Genomic DNA, 18,870 nt, shown 5'->3' with positions numbered 1-18,870 from the left:
ATACTGTGCTGACCCAATTTTGGGAGGCCTCGATTGCGTTTTCTCCAGATATTGTCGGTTTTGTGGTCAGATTGTGTTAGCTTTTTTTTAACAAGAAAAAATGTTTTACATTCGGCATACCATTTTACAACCAATCTTAAAATCAGTTGATATATTTTGGAATCATATACAAACTACGTAACAAACAAATCTCTCGTTATATTTGAAAAGGGTCAAACAATTGAAAATTTCGTTTCAGCGAAAAAAATGCTAAATTTGCGACTGTTTTCAAAATACAATTTACTGTATCCTTTGAAAACAGATGCCAATCCAGGAATTTTCCAACCAATGCCTGTAGATATTCTTTTGCATATAACTGCTGGGATCCCTCTAGAATTTCCAAGGAAAAATCCTCCAGAGATTTTTTTAATGATGAATTCCCGGTACAGACTTCCAGCAGTTGGAAGCATTCAAATAAGTTGAATTCCTCTTAGTATCCATTGGTATTTCTCTAAGAATTCCGTATATAATCCTTCAGACCGCTTGTGATTTTCTCAGGAACTACTGCTGCAGATTTTTCCTTACCTTCCTTTACCTACATTACCACCCGGGTTTCCTCTATAAATTTCCTAAGAGTTATTCTTGCGATTCTTGGAAAGATTTCTCCAAGGATTTTTCTAAAGTTTCTGTTGGTGGAGCATAAGAAGTCCTTTAGGGAGGAAGTCCCAAAAGTACTGCTAAAATTTCTCCAAGGATTATTTCAGAAGCTCCTTTTCCTTGAATTTCTGCAGAAACTCGTACTTGGATTTCTTCAGAGTTTCTTCCAGATATTCCTCAGGATACTTTTGGGGATTTCTGCAGGAACTCACAGATACCCGAGCAGGAGAGAATATGTGTAGAATACTAAACTGAGGTATGCAAAACCTGAAACAATAAATGGTGCGTGTTCTATAATTCAGTAATACCTCAAGCACCAAACCAATAACTCGTTGAGGTATTTTTGTCAATGACTCAATACCTTGTCTTGATATGATATCTAATTCGTTCCTACTCGGGTATAGAACTTCAGGATGTTGTCCATGGATTCCTCTTGAGATTTTTCAAGAATTTTTTACAGAAATCTTCTATGAATTACAGTAATTTCCGTAGTGATTCAAAAACTTCTTTCGGATCTATTTTTTATTGAACCAAACACAAATTTGGACTTTGATTGAACTTCCTTATGTCTGGAAATTATATACAACAAAGATATTATTGACGGTAACAACGCTTTAACCGCGGCTTTAACTTCATTAAACCACTGATTAATAGTGATTTGGCTAGTGAAAAACAGACAAAGTGAGGTTAAATCAGGTGCTTGCAATACCCTATTATGGCTACTATGTTTCACTGCAAAATGCAGTGAGGCAAGTTTTTGCAGTTTAACCATCATAAGTAAAGATTTCGATTCTGGATAAAAATCGGCAACTAATTAATGAAGCATGCGATTTGAATGCAGTCTTCGGCAAAGTTGTAGCTGATAGAGTAGTCTAGAAGTACCAAGGCTTGTGCAGTTGCAAGTTTCAACCAAATGAGCACAAATTTCGGGAGAAGGCATAGAATCTGGTTACGAATCGAGTAAGCACCATTTTCTGAGCCACTTTTGGCTCTGTTTGACGAGCAGATTTAGAATATCGAATTATCTCAACATCAACATTATTATAAGCTTTGAGAAGACTGTGTTGCAGTAGGCATATCATGCCAACAATAATTAGAAGATAAAATTGTTCCGCAAATAGCAAAAGTACATTTCTAATACTAAAGCCCTATTCATTACATTTTTTTCTCGTCCATCAAAACTGACAAAAATTAACATTAAAACACCCCTTCACTATCCCCCTTTAACTGTATTGTTTGCTTTGATAGAATCAGAGACTTTTTATGGAGTTCAAAATTCACAAAAAAATATGCCGATTTTGTCAGCCTAAACTACAATCAAAGCCATACTGTTTATAATATTCTAAAGGAACTCCTATAACTTTTGTCACGCTTTGCAAGGAGAGAGGGAATTCAACATAGTGTGTTGACCAATACAAAAACTTCAGGGGTCTCATTAAAGCAGTATGACTAGGAGGAAATAAAAAAATAAAAAAATGTGTTACGTAATATATGGACGTCCCCTAATTTCATATTTCTGGCTACGTCACTGCTTCATGCACATAAAATAACAAGAACATATTCTTTTCCAAACGTTTTTAAATTAAAATTTAATATTTTTTTCCTGATTCGATTATCCGGAGAATTCGATTATCCGGAGTGAAATAAAAATCAATACTCCGGATAATCGAGTCCGACCTGTACTATTACTTTGAAAGAAGCTTGTTCTCTGCGGTCTGTGCGGACCGTAAGAGGTATTTCTGAATAAAACTCTGATCTGTTCAAGTGCGAAATATCTTCGGATAAACCAGTCTTTCGTATAGCTTCGAATCTCTAGCTTCTGCCCCGAGGATTGTAGCTACAGAATCGATTTAGAGGGCACTGAAAAGCTATGCTTACTTCAAATCTCCAGGAGAAAATGGGGTTTTGTCCTATTTTTCTCCAGAGGGATTTGAGTATTTCAAACATGTTTTGAACTCTTGTAGTTTTTTATTGGGTATTTTCATGGCGTGAAATTACTCCAAAGTTTTATCCCGAAAGGGTGCGTGCGTTGTATGAAGAAGGAATGAGTTCCAGATTTATCTGGTTACCTCGTTCTTTCTGAAATGCTGAAAACGCATTGTCGATTATCACACTTTGATGTTTGTCTGGCTAACATGCCTATTCATGTGAACTCACATGCCTCCTAATTTGGGATGTCCACAGTGACTCTTTTACACAAATTTGTATACGTTTCTAAGAAAGCACTCGGTCAAACGTAGTTTTTGCTTGGGTGATTTCTCGAATATTGAGGAGGCATTCGATGGTGTGCCTTTCAATGTCATTCGCATGACGTCACAAGCTTCCTCCAATAAGCTATAGGCTCTATTTACGCTTATGCGTTATACAGTGGCCTTTTCTGTGGTATGGGCTATGAGCTCTCGTTGCGCTTATGCGTTCATTCCCTCTTCTAGGGCACCCCTTTACATTTCATAACATTTCCCTTTCCTAATTCCTATCCCTTGTCCCATTCTCTCTCAGGTAAATGATGAAATAGGCTTATATGTATGGCGATGGCACAAATGTCCCAAATGGAGGAACTTGAGCCGGCCTTCTGATACCTGATATCCCGACAGATATCTCATTGGTTCCTTGTGCGAGTGTGGCTGACCTGGCGATGCTGGAGTAGCATCTACGGGCGGTCAAACAACCTCAAGCTATACAATTGATTGAGTGGGTACTAAATAGCTTTACTGCTTTCAAATTTCCTGGAGCAGGTGGGATTTATTGCATTTTGCTTCAGAAAGAATTTGATAATTTAAAACATATTTTGGAAAAAAAACTACTTGTTCGCAGTTTTGCTACAGGGTATATTCCTAAATCTTGGCGGATATTGTTGCAAGGTTTATTTCGCAAGTGAGCCGTGTATCGTATGAAGAAGCAAAGAGTTTCAGACCTATCAGTTTGACCTCTTTTCTTCTGAAATGCTTAGAATGCATTGTGGATAATCACAGTCGAGATGTTCATCTGACCAACATGCCTCTTCATGTGAACCAACATGCCTACCAATCTGGTAAGTCCGCTGTGACTCTTTACACAAGGTTGTTTACGACATCGAGAAGGTATTTGCTTTCGCTCTAAATCAAACTTGCTTGAGTGTTTTCTTAGTTAGTGTTTTTCTTGTTAGTGTTAGTGTTCTTTAGTGTTTTCGTCCGAAGCATGATTTCCAATTGGATTAACCAAATGCTCAAAAATCGACATCTTCAAGTAGCGATTAGGAAATCGCGTCAAGTAGCGATTAGGAAATTCAGTGTTTGTGGATGCTCCCAAGGGGGAGTTTATAACCACTTTTTTGGAATCTCGTAGCAGAGACGCTATTGAGGCAACTCCATAATAGCGGGTTTCCTACTAATGGTTTTGCCGGCGACCACCTAATATTGTTAGTTGGTATAAGCTCATTTCGACCTGATACAAAGTACCCTTCAGGTAGAGTGGTTGGTGTCGCCAATATGGCATTTCGATTAATCCGAGTAAAACACCTATTGTTCTTTTTTACGGAAAGGCGAAACCGTAGTGCATTCAACCATTGCGTCTCTTTGATTCTGAAATCAATGTGATTGATCAGATAGAGTACGTTGGAGTTATTCTTGATTCCAAGCTTTCTTGGACCCCTCACACTGAGTTTAGAATCAAAAACGCTTGTATGGCCTTCTGGCAATGCTGGCGATCCTTTGGTAAAACTTGGGGTCTAAACCCCAAGTAGATCAAATGGATTACACAACTGTTGTTCGGCCAATATTGGCCTATGGATGTCTTGGGTGGTGGCAAAGGACGAAGTAAGAATAATCTAATCGAAATTAGGCCATCTCCATAGGATGTGCTTAATGGCGATGTCTGGAGCGTTCTCTTCAACTCCCACGGCAGTGCTCGAAGTTCTCTCTTACGGTTTCCCACTAAACATTCAACTTAAACAAAAAGCACTTTCTTGCACTTACAGCCTATCGTCGCGCAGGTGCTTGTTGGTTTTCCACTGGAGTTTTCAGGACAATTAGGCGACCCTGATTTTTTTTCTATTTTGTTTTTGTTCATACACAACTGAAAAAAAGAAAAAAATCAGGGTCGCCTAATTTTCCTGAAAACTCCAGTGGAAAACCAACAAGCACCTGCGCGACGATAGGCTGTAATTGCAAGAAAGTGCTTCTTGTTTAAGATGAATGTTTAGTGGGAAAACGTAAAAGAGAACTTCGAGCACTGCCGTGGGAGTTGAAGAGAACGTTCCAGACATCGCCATTAAACACATCCTTTAGAGATGGCCTAATTTCGATTGGATTGTTCTTACTTCGTCCTTTTGCCACCACCCAAGATATCCTTAGGCCAATATTGGCCGAACAACAGTTGTGTAAAAAAAACCCTACCATTGAGCATAAAGCTACTAACTAAGAAGAACCCGTAAAAACAGCGATGACAATAATCGTATTTTGTCACTTTCCCAACCCGTACACTGCGCAGCGTACCTCAGTGTCGACGTCAATGTGAGGTGAAACGGAAACGAAGCAAGCAATAAATCATTAAAAAAGAAAAGTACATGCATGATACCTTGAAACGCTATTATCTATTCATTTCACGATCGCACTTTATGCCAACAGCAGCAGTAGCGGAACCAGGCTAAACAGAGCACCATCAGCCCAGCAGCCCAGCCCAGTCCCATCTCCAGCCTGCGCCACCACTAGCGAACATGATGATTGTCATCACACTACTGCACTGGCTGACGGACTGAATGGGAATCGGTATAAAATGCACTTTTGAAGATGCACCATATGTTTCTGGTTTCTTGAGGGCCGTTCAATGACTGATGATTCTAGATAAATTATGGGAATACAACTGGCAGATTAACCATCTATTTATAAAGCAGAGGACCATCCAGTGCAAAGAAAATAGCTTTGGTAGATTATGTCAGAACATGGTATTCCGACGAAACTAATTAGTCCGACACTTGCATCGCTGGATGGACCAGAAATAAGTGTTAACGTTGCACTCGAATGAGTGATGAAAGGGTATGTCCTGCAAAGGAATGCCATACACAGTCACACTTGATCCTCGACTTTGCGAATTTATTAATCTCATCGGAACCGATCGTAGGGCGGTGGAGGACACTCTTGCTCCTTTGAAGAGGACGACATGAGAATAACCTTAACGAAGTTGAAGTACACGATTACGGGTGAAGACAGAGACAGGCCTGTTGATGTTTGTAATAAGGAATTGATTGTCATCCTGATATTTGTCGTCATCCCGGTACTTCGCTCAGTCCTAGGATGTCAAGTTTCATACGGTATGTACTATTGGCAAGTTGTACCAGTGTACCCTGCTGAGATTCGTTCTTAGCTGAGTTTTTTTTACTCGAACCTCCCCTGGCTAAAGGCTGCCGTTCATAGTGTACCTGAAAACTCATCACCGACTGACGAATTGTTGGGCACGTATTTAGTAGTCGTCGAGTCAATCAAAGAGACGGAGTGCGATGAGAGGACGGGGGAATTGAAATTAAGCTCTACAACACATATCGCGTGGCCGCCGCTGAATCCGCGCACGTTTGGTACTGCACCGCACCGTAATCGGATGTAACTCTGACGATCGCGGATCGGTGTTCGTGATGGAAAGTTTTTATGCAAATTTGCCTACTACGAGTATGGAGATGTCCACCAACTCGTCCAAATTGGTCGTCGGTGGTCAGTGTTACGTTGCGGCGGTACTGCCGTTTAGCGTGTACCAATACGGTGGAGCGGAAAATGGAGAATTTTCATTAGCGTGAATCTAAGAGGTGACACATCCAGCTGGGAGAACAATGCTGTAATTTACTATTTTATCCATCCAGCTCCAAATAGTTCAGTCCAGTATACCGTGCGTAGAAGTGTGACCTCATAGAAAGGTCGTGGAAGCCATCGACACGCAATCAAAACGACCCTTTGCCCAGTCACTCGCATACTTTCGTAGATCGCTGAATCAGCATCTTCAATGAACATTGAACGCACAACAAGTACCTGTTTTTATCGCTACCGCCGGGATTGTCCGTCCGTAGGCCATCTTCGCAGTAGAAATTGCATGACGCGACAATTAACTATCAATCGCTAAATAACTTTTTATTGGACCAACCAATCAGTGGCATTTGGCAGGGTGAATAGAGGGCACACAGCGTCGCGCACCGAGATGGCAGCGAGATTTGGTGATGTCATTTGCTTTTTGCCTGTGCTCATGACTTTGCTCAATTTCGCACTTTTCGGTTCCGAGTTGGGCAATAGTCATCATTTCCCAGAAGAAAGTTTTGAAAGTTTGACATTTGTGTTTGGAAAGGCATGTTTTGGTGGCGAATGAGTTATTCGATGTTGAATGTTTTGGTGGCCTTGTGCCTCCAATTCTGTTTGGAGAATGCTGATCTTTGAAGTAGTTTGATTGGTCTGGACTATCCCAGAAGACTTTGTAGCATCCAGCAGAGCAACAGTATACACAGTATCATATAATATCCAATTATTTACAACATGTTTCAAGAGTCAAACTTTCCCACAGTTCGTAAACCACATGGAAACACTTTTTACAAAACACAGATGCCAGCATTTCGAACCATAAGTTCTCACAACTGTAATAGTAATAGTAATAGTTCGTTCTGTTCCACGGGGGTTTTAGATTGTAGTCAAATATGTGTCAAATATTACTGTGACGGCTGTAGATATTTAGGAATAAACTTCATGACAGTTTGGACGAAGGATTATTCTCCAGGACAGTTTGGATGACCCTCATATCCAAAAAGAATACAACAATATAAATTAATGTTCGAATAGGTCCGTCAATCATAGTTGATTATAGATCGTTAATCTCTAAAGAATTATTAATACAATTCCAAGGGGGTCATAGTAACGGCCGTAAATGTCAACGACTAAGCTTCTGGACAGTTTGGATGACGCTAAATAAACCAAAAGTATACAACCATTTATACCAGTTTTCAAGTAAGTTCTGTAATGTAGCTAGTTATGCAACGTTACTCTGTATAACGAATATGAATACTGTTGCTAGTGTAAATCTGAAGTTCCACTACTCTGAGTATGTTTGGTTGCTCGGAACATCCGAACAACCTTCCAAATTTTGGAAGGGTTCGTATAACTTCAACGGGGGTCTTAGATAAAAGTTGGACAACAGTTCATAGCAAAACAATCTACTCTGCATCTGTAATTTTTTTTTTCTTGAGCAGTTGTAGATGTCAAAGACTAAACTCTAGGAAAGTTTGGAGTTTGCGAGCCGGTTCAACACACGCCGATTGGAAAACGTTGCGGTGAAAAGATCCTTCGTCGAGGAGCTGCAGAACCGTGCTGCGGATGTTCGGGAAGGTGGAAGCGTAGAAGATCAATGGAACCTCTTGAAGAACGCCTTCATCACCCCCGGCAAGAATAATTTGGGTGAGCTACGCACCCAGAGAAAGCACGGGATCACAGATGATACCAGGGGGGAGATAGAGAAGCGATGGTACGCCATAGTCGTGAGTGAAAACACGAGAAACCAAAGCCGTAGCCCGTCAGCGCTATTCGGCTCCCGAGCAGGAAGTAAAGCGCTCATGTAGGCGGGACAAAACAGCGTGGGCGGACTCCCTAGCCGACGAAGGTGAGAAAGCCGCAAATATCGGCGATATTGGTCATCCCTACGATGTGAGACTAAGATTAATGCTACGATGCCGGTGAAAGACACATCTGGACAGCTTTTGATCTACCCGGCTGACCAGTTGAAACACTGGTTCGAGCACTTTAGAAACTTTTTTTTCAAATGTCGGCCACGCCACTAACACCTCAGCATGATCCGTTCGACGCATTACCCGTGTCAACACCGAAGCTCCATCAGTGCCGATAGAAACAGCCATCCGTATTGTGAAATCGATCAGAGCCCTGGGGGTAAATCGCATATCAGCTGAGATGCTCAAAGCTGACCCCGTAGTATGTGCACAAATGTTGCATCAATTATTCTGCAACATATGGGAAACCGCGACTTTTTCGGCCGACCGAATGCAAGGAGTTTTAGTAATGGTACCCAAAAAGGGAGAACCTGACTGTATGCGATCATACAGTATCATGGGTATCATGTTGCTGTGCATTGTTCTCAAAGTCCTCTGCAAAGTGATCCTTAGCCGAATACAGCAGAAGATTGGCGCAACTCTCCGGGTAGCAAGCAGGATTCTGTTCCGGACGATCCTATGTCGACCATATTGGCGAAAAGGGAGAATATGGTGCAGAATATTTTTTCGATATCCTAGGTTATCCAAACTGTTCTGAGATCCTAAAGACTACAGGTGTAACGGTAACTTCTTTCATTATACAAAGCTACGATTTGTAATCTTATCTATCATGTCCAGCAAGTCCCCAGCAAAGCTCAACATACAGTGTCAGATCAGTGGGGATATCCTAGGTCATCCAAACTGTGCTTGAGTTCAGATCCTAAAGTCTACGGATGTTACGGTAACTTCTTTTTTATACAAAGCTACGATTTGTAATGTATCATGTACAGTATGTCTTGTGAAAGTTCAAGAGACAGTATCAGATCAGTCGAGATATTCTAGGTCGTCCAAACTGTTATTTAGTTCAGATCCTAAAGTCTACGGGTGTAACGATTTGTTTTTTTCATTAAACAAAGCAACGTTATGTAATGTATCATGTCTAATAAGTGTAATGAAAATTTAATAGACAGTATCAGATAGATCTTAAAGTCTACGGGTGCAACGGTAATTATTTTCACTATACAAAGCTACGATATGTAATTTTTCATGTCCAGTAAGTCTTATGAAAATTCTATAGACACTATCAGAACAGACGGGATCCTAGATCTTAAAGTCTACGGGTATAACGGTAAATTCTTCCATTGTACAAAATTATGATTTGTAATCTACCATGTCCAGCATCTATGTCTTGTGAAAGACCAATAAACAGTATCAGTATCAGTATCAGTCGGGATATCTTAGGTTATCCAAACAGTTTTAAAACACCTAGGATGACCCAGAAAACCCAAACTACTAACTATTCAGTGAACATGATTGATTATGTAGGATTACTTTATGTAACGGGAAATAATTTGGATACAAATGTTAAATGGAAGTCCTTAGTTGTCGGGAAGTTCAGTAATCCTGAAATATCTCAAAGGTAATTTGGAATGGCTCTGAGTTTCACAGAAGTTTACAGATGTGGGTGGGCTAGACTAGGTATCGTAACTTTTCATAGCATCAACAATGACCACAACAAATGCAGATTTCAAAAAATAAGTTTCTTAGAAGTTCGTACAACCTTAAATATTTCAAAGGTACAGAACAACGCCCACCAGTCTTTGAAGACTATTAGTAAATATGATTTATTATGTACCATTATTCAATGTAGCGAGCTAGCGTTGCAAGTTTAGATATAAAGTTGTGTACTCCATGAAAGATTGGATGACCTAAATTATCACAAATCTATATGGAGTGAATCATGGATCCTACTTGGATGTGTAACATTACTATCCAATCACCAGTGGTTGTTTTCATCAACTAAGCTCCATAACAGTAAGGATGTTCCATAATATCACAAAAATATCGTTCATCGAACTGCTTTGATAAATACAGTTGAATATGCTATGGTCTCCGGAGTTGTTTGGTAGATCTGGAATGTCTCAAATGTTTCTGGGACTTCAGAGGGATTACAGATTACAACTGGATGTGTAATGTTACAGTTCATTGTGAGAATAACTACTGTTAGTGTAAACTTCAGGACAGTTTGGACGGCCCTAAACGTCCCAAAGGTTTGTAATAATATCTAGTAGACTACAAGTTGGTCCAGTAACCGTGATTGATTATGCAACGTTACTTTACATATCAAAATGCTGTTACGAGTTATGAACTCCAAGGAAGTTTGGCTAATCTGGAATATCCATATAGTGTCTCTAAATGACATTTGATATTTCTAGAGATCTACGGACCCCACCAGGTTATGCAATGCTATTATTTATGGCGAAAACACATAAAATTATTATTTTAGATTTGAAAGACTTCATCATAGGACAGTTTGGACGACCCTGAATGTTGGTTATGCGACTTTAATCCGTGTAGAGGGGTGGAATTGTTTTCGGCACGAATACACAAAAATTGAAAGCAGCTTCCATTGGCGCAGCTTCAATGCTGTAATTACATTATGTAGTATGTTAGAAACTATTGAATTAATACTAAAAGCTATCTTACATTTTGCTTTTATTACTCGCACTACTTCCACCTCTTACCACAACAATTTACTTTCTGCTTCGGCACTGAGCCGTGCTGCCAGTCTAGTCTAGTCTAGTCTACACATACACAGTCATTCATTGAAAGAATCCTGGAAAATGATAGGATCAACTACTCCTATCATTTTTCTTATCACTATTAATGGTTGCAGTGCATCAGAGATGCATTACAAGCATTAAAGCGGCCAGGCCTACTGTGCAGCGTTTTTATTGTTTTTTTTTTTTGGAATCAGCAAACGGGGACACCTCGTACCAACCGTTATGTGAAAAGGGAGAATAATATATCGCTTCGTTGGGTGTGACTTTGCTAAGAATGTTAATGTCACTCCATGTCCTCTGGAATCCTGGGATGGGGCAACAATATTTACCCCGTATGCCCTGGCTCTCAAGCCTAGGCTTAAGCGCCTTTACTCGCTCTAGCACTGAGCCGTGTTGCCAGTTTCACTAAACTCAAATCTTTCCCAACAATCCGTATAGCAGACATTACAACTGCTACGAGTATAGATCTGAGGTTTCAAACTCCAAGTAGTTTGGATGACCTGCACTGTCGCGTAATGTCAATGAATGTAAATGAGACGCTTATGATTTGGATTTTTTTCTTTCACACATTGACATAACAATCCGCAATTGTTATTAGAGAGAGAAATTAAAAGATACAAATCAATTTACACTCAATCAAGAAGAGTATTCTGCTTAAAGGGTTCAACAAGCCGACACAAGATCAGAAAATGATAATGATTCCGGTTCACATAACAGCTACCTACAGAGAGTTATAAAACCCGGTCAATGTCCGCGAAATTCGTCTCGCTCGTTTGAGTAAGCTTATCTCTTGAAATGATAAACCTCAACAGTTTTGGTTGTTGAGTCATTAAACCTCACGAACCAATGAGAAATGTCTTATAAAGTTTTCCGAGCAAAACTTTACGTAAATCCGAAGAGTTATTTTGTTAAAACTTGTGTAATATGACTACAAAATCAAATTTGAATGTTGCAAACCCTGTTCCAATTTATGAAAGTGCATACTAGAGCTTCCCCGCCATATGTGCAACTGCACAAAGCTTCAGTTCCCAATCTTATCAACCCTACAATAGCAAAACTCAAATACGCCCACCCATCCGGTGGTGGATAGATAAGGGTAAACGAAGGGCAGACTAGAGTAACCGAAAATAACTTACTTTTAGCCGCGGCCAGCAGGTCCTTCACTTCTTTGATAATCCGTTTGATTTGCTGGCTGGTCTTCTCCAGCTCCTTCTCGTGTTGGTTCAGGTTTTCCCGGAATTCCGGACTGTCCAGCAGACAGTCCGTGAATTCCAGCGGCTGCAGTTTCCCTATCACCATTTCGGTGCCGTTCTGTGTTCCCTATGACACACGCACTTACACTTCCACGTAGAATGACTTTTCGCCTTTTGACTGAACGCTATTTACACACATGCAACGGGTACACCACGGGCTCGGGCACGGGCTCTCTCGCTCACCGGAGGCCCTCTCGAATGTGAATGATGTGATATGGTCTAAGCAAATGTTGCTTATCTTATCTGTGATTTTTCCTGAATTTATTTACGCCATCGTTTCACCGTTTTCTTCCATTTCTCGACCGGACACAGCACACACGGAAACACCAACAACACTGACGGACTGACTGACTGGAGGTAATTCTTCAATCAATACATTCTCTCCTCTGCTGCTCTGGCACTTACATAGCGGGGTCGTCTCGGTTTGGCCCGGATGCAGTCACAATGGTATTTTGTTTTTCAATTCTTCGGCGATTTTTTTTTATTTTGCTGTCTGAGCTGCAACAGTAGATACTATGTGTGAGGTATGAAAATGCTACGGACACTTGCACTGAATCTGCACTATGATCTTTGTAGGATCGTTGCCATGGGATTGTCTACAGTAGCGCTCAAGAGTTATTTAACAAACGGATATTGTGTCAATTGAATACTTACAAATACTACAAAATACTGTATTTGTTTCAATTTAAAGTCAATGAGTAATATCATCAGAGTACCAGTTCCGCTTATGAAAGAGCTTTTCCATAGTAAAATAAGATTCATTGTTGATCAGATGTTAGGTACATATATATTTTTTTAATTACGACATAGTTTCACGTAGGAGTGAAGTGCAATACAAAATTAAAATTCTGTAATTCTGAAATAAATCTCAACGCATCCTCCGGTCCCGTTGCCTATCTGCGCTTTCCCTACGCCGAGCGATACGTCTATCTGATGGAGTACGACGATGTTACAAAGTACAATACAATATTTAAATTGATACAAAACTACTCCACAAAGCTTCACTTTGATTTTGAACTAAACTATTCAAAAACTGTTTAGATTTGGCTTTTAATACGAAAAGCAATTGCTAGATCTATTGGAGATTTATTTGCAAAACTCTTGGGGGGCATCCATTAAGTACGTCACGGTCCTAGGGGGGAGGGGGGGTTTGTGAAAGTGTGACAAGCAATGTATTAAGTATAGGAAAATCCCGTACGAAGGGGGGAGGGGGGGTCAAAAATTCCCGATTTTAGCGTGACGTACTTAATGGATGCTCCCTTGTAAAATAACTGCAGTTGGGTCTTCCGGCGTTTCTATCGAAAAAAATGGAATAGCTGAACATTTTCATTCAAGAGAAATAAAAAGTGGATTTTTTTTCGCATGGAGGGATTTCTTGAAAAATAATTTGATGAATTCTTTGTTTACGCTATGATTAAATATTATCACAGTTTCTGGCTTTCTTCCGTGAAGAATTCCTATAACAATTGTTTAAATATATATATATATATATATATATATATATATATATATATATATATATATATATATATATATATATATATATATATATATATATATATATATATATATATATATATATATATATATATATATATATATATATATATATATATATATATATATATATATATATATATATATATATATCTTAATCTTAACAAGGCTACCAGGGAAACAGGAGATTTAACAAAAAAAAAATCTAATAGAGCGTTGAATTATATTCTTTGAGAGTTCATCAAAATAATAATAAAGGTGGTTCACTTTTCGGGTTCTCAAGATATATAGTCCCTTAAGGAGGGTCTCCAGTTAGCCTAGTGGTAAGACTTGGGATCGCTAATCTGGAGACGGCTACTTCCTGGGCTAGTGTATCATTGTACTTGCCTCACAGTACCGTCGTTGGGGGTCAGAATGGGTCAAAAATGCATACTTCCACATTCATTGTTCAAAAACTAATGCTTCTTTGCATGAAAAACTCCTGTGATCACTGGAATCTGATCTTTGGCATGCACAAATGTAGAAAAAATATTTGGAGTTCGTCAATTTTCCTTGAAACTACAAGTGTTTGAAAATTTACCCATTCTTACCCCTTCAAGGGGGTGAGAATGGGCAAAGGGAACCGAATTTGTTCCGCATTGACAACAAAGCAAGTTAATAAGTTTTTTAGTGAAGGTTCATACTACTTACCAATCATATATTATATGATGGCTATGAATTTGAGGTTCTAAAACGTACCAATCCACCTAAAAGTTTGATGTTTCATCGAGCATTAAAAGTGGCATCAAAAAAGGCCTTATTTTCAAGCTTTTTTCGACGATTTATTAAAAAATAACTGCCGACATATAATAGAGATATTTGTTATTTTCCTATTGTTTTGGTTATAAATTTACCGGAAGTACTGATATTTGGATCGCAAAATAAGTGAGAATAACAATCAAATTTTGAGATGAGGATTTGATCTATTCATAAGATGACAAGTAAATACGTGATGTCAGGATATGCATATGCATGCATGTTGGGTTTTGTGTACCATGTTCTGTTAGGGGCGATTTCTTCACCCTGGCTTAAGCGTTAAGCCAGGTTTAACTGTATGGGTAAGCCTGGCTTACCGGTTAAGCCGAGGTGAAGAAATCGGCCCTTAGTCCACTAAACCTTTCGTTTCCGACTTCTGCATCTCTTATAAACAAATTCTGTAATCTTAATTACGAACAAATCTCCGAAGAACTTACTGGAGGAATCACAGGATAAATTGCTGGAGGAATCTCAAGAGGAATTTCTGAAGGAATTACTTAACAATTTCTAGAAGAGATTCCTGGACGAATACCTTCAGAAATTCCCAGAGTAATCTTAGAAGGAATCACTGGAGGAATCCCAACAGGATTTGTTGAAGGAATACCTAAATGAATTTCTTAAGAATCTCTTAGGGAAATCCAAGAATAATTCCTGGAGGAAACTCAGTACCAAGTTCTGGTGTAATCCCAGAAGAAATTGCTAGAGAGTCGTTATTTTTGGTATCGATTTTTAACTTGAATCTGAAGCATTAAAATGCGGATTGAGGGTCTCCACAAATGGAAACTTGAGAGGCAAAATAGTTGTCAATGTTTTCATCAAAAGTTTTCAAAATTTGCATTGTCAAAAGTCCACTTTAAAGTGCGATAGAAATAGTATTGGTGTCTTCTTCAAAGTTGCATAAAAATGTATGGTTAGAAAGATTGCAAAACAAACTAATACCTTAGTTTTGTGTCATTTTTTGTGGACGACTCCTTGAAATTGCTATTTTGTTAATTTTTCTAGGGATTTTTGGGAATTTTCGTGCGTTCTACAAAGTTGTTCATTGCGATGAAATACACATCATCTGTTTTTTTTTTTTCATTTCATTGGAACAACGCCTCAAGTGAAACATAGGATGCATCTCAAGAAATTACAATGGGACACATTCGGTGTAGTACTAGATTTGTAGTAATGAGCTGAATTTTTGTATGGTGAGAAGGTCAATTCTCCGTTTCTGCAATGAAATGGTGCAAAAAGCGTGGGTATTATGATTCCTTGCCTAATTTGATGCTGTTTGAACAAAACTTTGGATAACTATGTTGTTTATATTGCAAGAAATGAAGAAAACAACAACACTGTTGCCCAAAGTTTTGCTCAAACAACATCAAATTAGATAAGGAATCATAATACCCACACTTTTTGCACAATTTCATTGCAGAAACAGAGAATTGACCTTCTCGCCATATTAAAATTCAGCTCATTACTCAGTACTTCATCGATCTGTTCTATTAGATTTCCTGGTAGAGTTCTTGAAGAAATCTCTGGAGGAATCACCGGAGGAATTTTGGAGTAATTCCTGGATAGGAGCTAGGATTCCTGCATAAATTATTGTTGGAATACTTTATGCAATTACAGCGATGAGCGTGGGCAGCTTTTTTTATTTTTCTCACTCATTCTCTTTGAGAAACACGAGAAAGAGCTAGATGAAAAAGTGGCAAGCAAGGTTGCGACCATTCATTTGCAAAGATTTACATTCATTTGTTATTATCTCAGTTCAGAAGCATGCTATCGAAAAACAATGTATGGATGAATTTAACCTTGTAGTTTTATCTGAAAGTTTGCCGAATAACATTGGGGTCGCAAACGTATACCAAAGTCGTGAGCGAGCTGTGAAGGTAACTCTCCACGCGGTGAATGTAAATTTCATTCACGCTGTGGAAAGTTGCCTTCACAGCTCGCTCACGACTTTGGAATGCGTGTGCGACCCCAATGTTATTCGGCAAACTTTCAGATAAAACTACAAGGTTAAATTCATCCATACATTGTTTTTCGATAGCACGCTTCTGAACTGAGATAATAGCAAATGAATGTAAATCTTTGCAAATGAATGGTTGCAACCTTGGTGGCAAGAGCTCCTCTTACATTCTTCTCTTTCTCGTGATTACAGCTAAAATTTCTTCAGTGAATCCTATAAGGATTTCTTTGAAAAAAATCTTAGAATTTTCCAGAAATTTCTGTACGAAACCCACTTACGATTATTTTCGGAATTCTCGCTGGGGTCCAGAAATGCTTATTCTTCTCCTTCTTCTCCTTGACGTAACGTCCCCATTTGAACAAAGCCTGCTTCTCAGCTGAGTGTTCTATAAGCACTTCCACAGTTATTAACTGAGAGCTTCCTCTGCCAATGACCAGTTTGCATGTGTATATTGTGTGGCAGGCACAAAGATACTCTATGTCCAAGGGAGTCAAGGAAATCTGCATTACGGGGCAATCCTGAACTGAGCGGGAATCGAACCCGTCATCCTCAGCTTAGTCATGCTGAAATCCCACGCCTTTACAGCTGTGGCTATATGGGCCCAGGAATACTGCTGGGATTTATTCAGAAATGTCTGGTAGAATCCACAAGGAAGTTTTACTGGGATTCCTCAGGCATATCTTGGTGCGAAACCTCCAGGATCCCAAAACGAGAATACTTGAGAAATTTCGGCAAGAGAGGGAGAATAGACATAGAAATATCTAGTAAAATTCCTCTAATGTAATTTTTCATTGTTTTCTGAAGTATTTTTAGTATTTACGTACTGATTTCCTTGCATTATATGGCTCAAAGTCGCCCCCAAAATAAACTATCTGTACTGCAGCTCGAATAAATAAGTTTATCATGCAAAATAGCATACAAAACCAAGCAAACTCATATTACTTTTCAAAACAACTGCACAATACACCTAGAAAACAGCAATTACATGTTCGGTGTTCAGCTGTTCACTGGTCATTTTAAAACAACAATATTGTTCAGTACGCCTAACCATAAAACTCATATCAGTTTTTCTCAATGGAAAATCAACAAAATCAGACTTTTTTCTACACCGGATGGTCAACGCTGATTGTATTTACCATATACTAAATATTCACTTTTTGATCATTACTTCAACAGTATTTTGAGCGAAACATCTTTCTTGATTTTTCTTGAGCGCTACTGTAGCTATAAACGCAACGAATATGTTAAAGCTAAAGCTATTCGATTTATCACTGGGATTTGAACTTATTTAGTTTGTATTTAACAGTTAAATCACTACAAAAATAATTTTGATACAACCAGGCTTGCAAGAACACAAAATAGCATTAAGGAACAACTTTTTGCAAATGTTTACAATCAAGAGTAACCTGATTATTGTTCTCAAACAAATCTGATCAAGATTAAGCTCACAAAACGTTAAATCCCGTCTACGTGCCCATGGCTACGATTCACTCGATCAATGAGAGCATCGGAATGCGAGAATCACATCCCAAATGCCAGCCAGCCAGCAGGCTCGCAGAGCATCGGCTTCTTAACTTTTCGGTCATTTTAACACAAAAACGTCATCATCAAAAACACCTACAGCAGCAGCATCAACAGCAACAACAACACCAACAAACGGCTCAGCAGAAGAAAAAGAAACTCAACAGGCAGCAGCAGCACACAGCCTCCACTTCGTTGGAATTTTTCTGCCACTTTTGTTATGATTCACGCACGCAAATCCACCAGCACAGATTCATTTTTTTTCTTTTCGGGTCGGATTTTAACCGCCATTCATCACCGAACCACAATTTGACGATACACCACCGCGCGGTTTCAACGTTCACCTCCCAACAGGACGCGGTTTAGTTTTGATCAACTATCGCTAAATAGGCTCATTTAGCGAAAACATCATTGTTGCACTGACCGAACAATATTTTTTTTCTTATCGCCGCCTCTTCTTGCCCTTCCACCACACAGCAGAAGCAGCTAGCAGTAAACCCAACCGAACACACGGTTGTGAAAGAATGCGAATAGCAACAGTACCACAGAAAACACAACACCAACACACGCGTATGCCGTCTGGCAGCCAGGTGCGCGGAGGAGCTAAGCGAAAAACACTCGCGTATCCATTCACGAACGAATCCGAACTGGCTGACGACTTGCTGCTGGCCAGGCCAGGCCGCTCGCTGAAGGGATTGATGCAAGAAACATAAACGTCAGTGTTCGTCGTTCGTCGCCCGTTTGCCACCCATCGCCTCTCACGAACACACGCGCGTGTTTGAAGCATAAAACCGATTCCACCGGATTTCGAACTGGAATATGCGATGCATTGAACGCACTCTGTGGTACACGACAAACTTAAATGGAGAGAAAAATCTTGAGAATAATCCTAAATAAGATTCAAAATTTGAATTTGAGTTTGAATAGACTATTAAAATTATTACG

General features: G+C 39.3%; 1 protein-coding gene across 4 annotated transcripts in view; it reads right to left on the bottom strand.

Moving 5' to 3' along the window:
- LOC109397769 (rho GTPase-activating protein Graf) overlaps positions 1-18,586 on the bottom strand; it is a 178,426-nt gene extending 159,840 nt beyond the window's left edge. Inside the window, exons 1-2 of one of the 4 annotated variants that reach the window (XM_029878110.2) lie at positions 18,026-18,586; positions 12,042-12,693 (exon numbers count right to left, since the gene is read on the bottom strand). In XM_029878110.2, the coding sequence (XP_029733970.1) occupies positions 12,042-12,204 (163 nt within the window). In that variant the 5' untranslated portion in view covers positions 12,205-12,693; positions 18,026-18,586. The remainder of the gene's footprint in view (positions 1-12,041; positions 12,694-18,025) is intronic. The other 3 variants (XM_029878112.2, XM_029878111.2, XM_062859233.1) reach the window with 3 other exon arrangements.
- Between the last annotated feature and the right edge of the window lie 284 nt (positions 18,587-18,870).

This window comes from Aedes albopictus, chromosome 3, assembly GCF_035046485.1.
Source record: "Aedes albopictus strain Foshan chromosome 3, AalbF5, whole genome shotgun sequence".
NCBI lineage: Eukaryota > Metazoa > Arthropoda > Insecta > Diptera > Culicidae > Aedes > Aedes albopictus.
Note: the sequence above shows the minus strand (reverse complement) of the source record. Positions and strands in the feature narration are given on the sequence as shown.